Source organism: Trypanosoma grayi, assembly GCF_000691245.1.
Source record: "Trypanosoma grayi strain ANR4 Tgr_32_V1, whole genome shotgun sequence".
Classification (NCBI taxonomy): Eukaryota; Euglenozoa; class Kinetoplastea; order Trypanosomatida; family Trypanosomatidae; genus Trypanosoma; species Trypanosoma grayi.
In genome coordinates, this window is record NW_008825651.1 from 42801 (window position 1) to 49642 (window position 6842).

At 42.9% G+C, this 6842-nt stretch overlaps 6 protein-coding genes across 6 annotated transcripts; all 6 read right to left on the bottom strand.

Annotated features, from left to right (window-relative positions):
* Window positions 1-134: 134 nt before the first annotated feature.
* Window positions 135-1280, bottom strand: DQ04_00321270 (hypothetical protein; the record flags this gene model as incomplete). Its single annotated transcript, XM_009308758.1, has 1 exon — window positions 135-1280. The coding sequence occupies one exon, from the start codon at window positions 1278-1280 to the stop codon at window positions 135-137; it is 1146 nt and encodes a 381-aa protein (XP_009307033.1).
* Window positions 1281-1711: 431 nt separating this feature from the next.
* Window positions 1712-2017, bottom strand: DQ04_00321280 (hypothetical protein; the record flags this gene model as incomplete). Its single annotated transcript, XM_009308759.1, has 1 exon — window positions 1712-2017. One exon carries the CDS (start codon window positions 2015-2017, stop codon window positions 1712-1714), a length of 306 nt encoding a protein of 101 aa, XP_009307034.1.
* A 774-nt stretch (window positions 2018-2791) lies between these two features.
* On the bottom strand, window positions 2792-3244 carry DQ04_00321290 (profilin; the record flags this gene model as incomplete). The annotated part of the gene is made up of 1 exon (XM_009308760.1): window positions 2792-3244. The coding sequence occupies one exon, from the start codon at window positions 3242-3244 to the stop codon at window positions 2792-2794; it is 453 nt and encodes a 150-aa protein (XP_009307035.1).
* A 445-nt stretch (window positions 3245-3689) lies between these two features.
* Window positions 3690-4832, bottom strand: DQ04_00321300 (miltefosine transporter beta subunit; the record flags this gene model as incomplete). Its single annotated transcript, XM_009308761.1, has 1 exon — window positions 3690-4832. The coding sequence occupies one exon, from the start codon at window positions 4830-4832 to the stop codon at window positions 3690-3692; it is 1143 nt and encodes a 380-aa protein (XP_009307036.1).
* Window positions 4833-5030: 198 nt separating this feature from the next.
* Window positions 5031-5816, bottom strand: DQ04_00321310 (hypothetical protein; the record flags this gene model as incomplete). Its single annotated transcript, XM_009308762.1, has 1 exon — window positions 5031-5816. One exon carries the CDS (start codon window positions 5814-5816, stop codon window positions 5031-5033), a length of 786 nt encoding a protein of 261 aa, XP_009307037.1.
* Window positions 5817-6009: 193 nt separating this feature from the next.
* On the bottom strand, window positions 6010-6618 carry DQ04_00321320 (ras-related rab-4; the record flags this gene model as incomplete). Its single annotated transcript, XM_009308763.1, has 1 exon — window positions 6010-6618. The coding sequence occupies one exon, from the start codon at window positions 6616-6618 to the stop codon at window positions 6010-6012; it is 609 nt and encodes a 202-aa protein (XP_009307038.1).
* Between the last annotated feature and the right edge of the window lie 224 nt (window positions 6619-6842).

The following is a 6842-nucleotide window of genomic DNA, read 5'->3' on the forward strand; positions in this document are numbered from 1 at the left end:
TATATATATATATATATATGTATAGATTTGCTTCTGTTCTTCTCGCCACAAGGCACAGAATGGCCACTGCCAGATTGAGGAAGCATATGGTTCACACTTGCTGACTTCTTCAACATCGATGGGTCAATGTAAAGCTATGTGTTTGTCTTCAACGGGCAAACACGACCAGGTGCCATAATTGAACCATCAGCGCGAACAACTATAACTGATTGGTAAATGCTATAGCTCGAAAGTGCAATGAGAGAGCCACCGATAATTGTAGCCAGTGACGCAATAATAAGGTATCGTAGATTGTACTTCTTGATTAGCCTCATAAAACAAAATTGGCCAAGTGCCGTACTCGCCATTCCGCATGCAAACAGCACCAAACCATAGTCAATAAGAAGCTGACCCCCCATCAGAAGATCAAGAGCAGACGAAAACGCCAAAAAAAACGTCACCACTCCCCCAGTAAGAGAGGCCTCCTCAGGTATAAACCCGGCTTCATATAGCACAAAGTTTAATACCAATCCTCCCCCAATTCCGAGCATAGCAGCTGCTCCTCCCGCAATCAATGCAACCAGCGGGTACAAAATGGTGATGCTGTAATTCCACGTAAATGTCACCAAGTGTTGATCCATCCGTGACAATCGCAGACGGCTCCACAAGAAGAGAGCAATATTTACAACCACTGGTACACAGAGACAAGCTATATATACTGCACCTCCACAAATTGTCTTCGACCTCCACGTGTTAAAACCCACATTAACAATGAACGACGTCAAAACACATATGATCTCCAACGGTGGGAACTGGGGTTGTGTAAATTCTGGGGAAACAGTCTCCGTCCCTACTTCAAACTGTCCTCTTTCTTCCGCAGGAACTGAGGTTGAGCCACTCCCTTCAGCAGTGTTATGGTCTTTACGGTATTGTGCAATCATTTTTTTGACAGTGCGATACAAAACAAGTACCAGAAGTAAAAATAAAAGAACCAAACGCACAAGGTCTGGGCACAATTTGGCCAGCACACCCCCAACAAGAGTGCCAATCACTCCGAGTGGTACAAGTAAGGTCAGATACTGGTAATTGATTAGAGGGCGTGAGCACGCGGGATCTGGATAGCGCTTCCAAACGGCAAGACACACATTAAGGAGACTCTGTCCACAGATCGTGGATTGGGACAAACCAACCGCGGCACTCATCGGCAGACCCATAAGTGCGCAGAACATCGGCACAAGAATACCACCACCTCCAACACCAGCCAATACAGCAATGGAGCAAACGCAGAAGGCACATAGCATCGCCAGAGCCAAAAGGAAAGAAAATCTGCTTGCAAAAGACCCCACGACACACTTCCCCGCATTACACTCCATTGCACCGGGATAACAATCACTTGTTGTATTGCAGGGAGCGCAAAGACCACTTTCCGCGTTACATGCGAGAGCTCCACACTGCACGCGTTGCGTCATAAATGAACATTTCTGTCCAACCGCGGCATGTGAAACTAAAAGCACAACAAGTGGAAGACAAATCAAACACTTCATGACTTTCTTGCTCAAATAAAATAATCATACACATAATAAACAAGAACAAAGAAGAAAAAAGGAAAATGAGAGTACTACAACCCATTTAGGCTCTTCACAATAGTACAGACCAAAATATAGCCTTTAACAAACATGCTCGCACCACGAGCAGCAAACACAAAAGTACTACTAGGAACAGCAAAAATAAACTATAACAATTTCCGACGACCTCGTTTTAACGAAAGACGAATCTTTCTCCTACGTCCGGCATTGATTTTCCATGATCTTCCTGCGAAGGATTGAAAAGATCTGATTTGAGTAAAGGACACACCATCAGGGAACTGAGGCGTTGAAGGGCCTTTCTTTGCACGCTTAAGGTCAAGAGACCACTGTCTGTCAAACCATGGATGTCTTCGCTTCCACACCAATGGTTTCTTGCGACCGCGTTGTGCGGGTTGCCCTGTACCACATGTCAATTCTTCTACCTTTGGCATATCAATCAATAATGTGGGCATTCTCTTAACAGGCAGCAAGGCTAATGGAGCCACACTAATGGGTGAGGACCACCCCAAATGGGAAACGTAAGAGGTGCATCTAACATGTGGGAGCAAGCATCGGGTGACGCTCCTCGATAACATCTTCTAGATGTCAACAACGAAAAAAAAAGAAAAGATCATACAATTAAACAGGAACAACAGAGGACATTATTGGCGAAATCAGCAAGAGTGTGGACCACGAGATGTAGACAAAAAAAAACATCAACCGCAATACAAAATGGGGGACTGCAAATCTTTAAGAAACGCATCAATGCAACTCAGCAAGGTTGCACGACAAAGGATTTACACACGGTAAGTAGTGGATGTGCAGCACGCCCAGATACCACATCATCATCATCATTATCATTATAGACGAAGTCGAGTATTACGAAAGCACGCAGTGCAACACCTTTTGCAGTGCATCATTCCGGGAAGAATGCAGCAGCCGCACATCAATTGGTTGCAAGCTACACAGAACCTAGCACATACAGGACATACAGCACGGCCACACAGACATATCAAGCTATGCTGACAGAAATGCATACGCTACCCACAAAGGATTAGCCGCGAAGAAAAAAAAAGGGAAAGGAAAGGATCAATGGCACATGACGAGCAAAACAAGCAGGGGTAAGACAAGACAGATAATAAAGAAGCATATACATAAACATATATCATCCCTTTCATTTGAACAAGAAAGCTAACTTCCGCTAATCTTATATATTTAAAAAAAAAACTCCCCCCATATAGCACATTCTAATACTCAAGACTAATGAGATATTCAGCAATCCTCTTCACTGTAGAGTTGCAATCTGCCGGATTCACAGCGACATCTGCCGTTCCAGCCTTTGCAAGATCTTGCTGCAAGGACGAAGCATCAGCTGGATTCCCGTACACAGAAATAATAGCCGCCTGTTTTGAGGTATATATGCATCCACCCGCAGCACCCTTCTTAAAAAAGATGTACTTCATTTGTCCATCCACACCAGATTGTAGCCCAAAGAACTTCACGTTGCAGATAGTTATGCCAGAAGACTGAACGAGCGATAAATTCTCAAGACACTTCAATATGTGTGCAATCTCTTTTTGCTGTGGGATGTATGTCCCTCCATAGGCCCAAACACTTCCATCGCGAAGACCAACGATTGTTGCACTGTGCATGTACCCACTGCCAATAAGGCTGTCATCGACATACGCCTGCCACGACATCTGAACCTTCTGGCTTCTTTTTTACCGTGTTTTTTGTCCTTTTTTTTTCTTGGGTAAGAAACTAAAAAAGGCAGCAAAGAAAGGAAAAAAGCGAACAATATTCACAAACGTTGTCGCTATTTTTTTTTCCTTTTGCTTCATTCCTTTGCAACACCGTTAAATACCACGGAATACCGCAAGATACCTGGACGCTACAATTGTGTATTGAGTTCGTGCCTTGTTCATAGAAATTTTGTGGCAACGGAGCTACCTCAATCTGACAAGACACTTTTCAGCATTTTCTTTTCAAATGTGTACCAAGAAACAAAAAAAACAGAACATCTAAAGAACTGGGAGCGCGCAACTGTGACTATATATATATATATTTTTGGAAGGGACTCAACAGTATCCTCCAGCAATACAAGACATAACAAAAAGATCATAGCAGCATCGTATTATCCTGTAACTATAGCCCAGAGCTTCTCCAAAAAATGTACTGAACAATGACAACACTCATAGCAAGTACAAAAGAGATGGAACCAATAGCGAGGAACAATATACCCAAGGCGTAGTTTTTTCCTCCTATCCAATTGCGTGTCACCAGAACAACATACTTTTCACCGGAAAAAGAGCTCACGTCAAAGTTTTCCACAATATCAACAACATATTCTCCTGGTATCAAGTCTGTTGTTATAATCCGATACATTTTTGTGAAGTCAGGCTTGTAAGATAAAGAGGCCCAGACAAGAAAATCTTCATCTGCAGTGGTGGGAATCGGATGACCAGCCTCTTCATAATAGTATCCTGACCTTTTATAAGGGTCAGTAGCCTCAGGATCTCCTCCCCACTTCCACAGAGATCTTTGAGATTCTATGTTTGATGGAGGTTGAAATAAACGCACATCACTCGGCAACGCTATTCCTTTTTTCTCACAAAGGTTACCTTCCTCCAAGTTGTTACCGAGGTGATCAAATGCTGCTCCAGAGCAAATGAGTTTGGCACCATCAAGTGTTTCTTCAACACTGTCAGTTGCCGATGTCGACGGTATTTGGTATAAAGAAAAAGAATCATTGAAGAAACTCCATGCAATCGCCCCACATGGGAAATATTGGCCCTCAACACTCCGTCCTTGAAATTCGCCAGGATACCTAAACGGTTCACATTCTGTCGCAACAGAATCCCCACCACTCACCATTTGACCAATATCTCTCGAAAAAGAATATCGACGGTGATTTTGATAGAATCCAACAAGTCTATACTGCAGAAAAACAGGATGGGCCAAACTCTTTGATAGTGAAAATACCTTTCGAACCCTTGCTCCGGTTGAATAATTGGAATTGTTAAACGTGAACTGATGCGGGTACACTTCAGCAGGTCCAACAACATAGTGGTAATTGTTTGTATCGTCGTATCGAATTTTCAACTCAAAAATGGCATCGCTTGCTTTGATAACAACAACGCCAATAGGTATAAACGTTATGGCCACCAACGCCAGAGTCATAAAAACAGGGCACTCGCCGTGCTTCGGATACTTACTCCGGAACACCTTCTGAAGACAACTTGAGATGCGTCCCTTTCCCTCTAAAGGATCCTTCACATCCGAAATCATCGCACCAAACTGAACGTCACGCCCCCCCACGAAAAAAAAAAAGAAACAGAAATATGCTACACTTTCAAAAAGAAATGAAAATTGAAGAGACAAAAAAACATATTGCAATATAAATAAAGCACAGTTCAAAGATTAGCTGCGCCAACATGAGCAGGAAACTATGTACAACAGTTCGTACATTGAAATCACAAAGAGAAACTACTGCACCTTCGTCTTCACATAGCGCACATGATCACCTTCTTCAATCCGGCACACAAGCCCACCAGAAAAATAAACCGGATATTTATACAGAGGGATATCATCCTGTTTTGTAGGTATGCAGGGTCTTTTGGTAAGACACCTATCAATTATACCCCTCAAAAATAAAACGTACTCATCCGGATCCCTCGTCTTCGTCCAGTTGTCTGTCAGCTCAAGCATAGAAATTGCAAATGGCCCAAAAGTCACTCCGTAATCGTTCTTCTTATCATACATAAAATCCTCTGCAATAGCTGCGGAAGTAGATGTTACGACACTAACATTGTCTATCTTCAAAAGATAAGAGTACAGTTTGTAGTGAAATCCCTTGTATTCTTCTTCCTTAATAACACCATAAGACACACCTCCAAGTGCTGCCCATATTGTCTCAATACACACCCTGATCCCAGTGTTCAGTGAGACCTTCCGGCGAAGTAGATCAATCTCTTCAGCAGTCAACTTGGAATCAAACATAGAGGCGACACGAGCCCACTTGGGCTCCTCATCACGTGATTGTAACAAAGCACCCAGTAACTCCTCAACTCTACTCTTTTTCCTATAATAATCCGAGTCTACTAAATCCACTACAACAGCGAGGTATGGATGGCGCAGACTAGTGAGCACGCGATGAGAAAAACTAAAAACCCGAGGACATGAAATAAAAACTCTCTCGGCGAAGTTTTCAACCGTCCAATTAGCCTTTCCTTTTGAGCGTTTGTATGTGGGCTTCAAAGACCTTCTTCTCATCTTTGAAAGTCATGCTATCAATAAAACAAATTTTGAGAGAAGTCAAAAGGAGAGTAAGAAGCTTATGAGCAAAGAAGAAAAGCGACAAGCCACGGAAAATAGACGCAACCCAACAAAACAAAAACGACGCTACTTTTAAACATCCTAAAGCTGAAGATGGAAAGAGAGGCAGCAAGAAAAAAAAAGAATTCACTCAGCAAGAACATGAATAACGCCCTCTTTGATTTAGCTCTGAAGACAGTTCCACTGTGCTATTTTCAGTCACCTCAACGTCACTGGCACTTATGTTCAAAGCAGTTTTTGCCACTTTCAAAAAAGCCTCGCTCACAAATTCTCCAGAGGCAGCAGAAGTCTCAAAGTGAAGAAGGCCGTTTTCCAGAGCATATAAAGAGGCCTCGTTGTGTTGAACTACACGATTCTCAGAAAGATCACTTTTATTGCCTATTAGCATCACTACAACTTCCCTTCCAGCTAGTTGCCTAACATCATTTAGCCACTGAGGCACGCTCTCATATGATGAGCGTTGTGAAATATCGTACACAATAAGGCATCCTACAGCGCCCCTATAGTAACTCCGAGTAACCGACTTGTATCTTTCCTGCCCAGCAGTATCCCATATTTGCAATTTGACTTTGCGTCCCGCAAGCTGAACAATTTTAGAACCAAACTCGACACCAATAGTCTGCGCCTGGTCTTCCGAAAAAGTATCCTCCACAAACCTATGCAGTAAAGAAGATTTCCCTGTGCCACTATCGCCAACGACGATGAGCTTCATCAACTGCTGGTATTTCTCGGACATCATCGTCTACTCCTAAAAGTAAAAGTGAAAAAGAGAACAGACGATTGAGAAATAATAATAATAATAATAACAAACACAAAGGGCAGACGCTAACCACACGGAGAAAACCTAGTGGCACAGTTGGCACGCAGGAAGACACTCCGAAAAGGACAAGAACAAATCAAGTAAAAAGACCCCTGTTACTCACCGAAGCGACCCAGTTTTCAACAACCGTACCGATCCCCAAC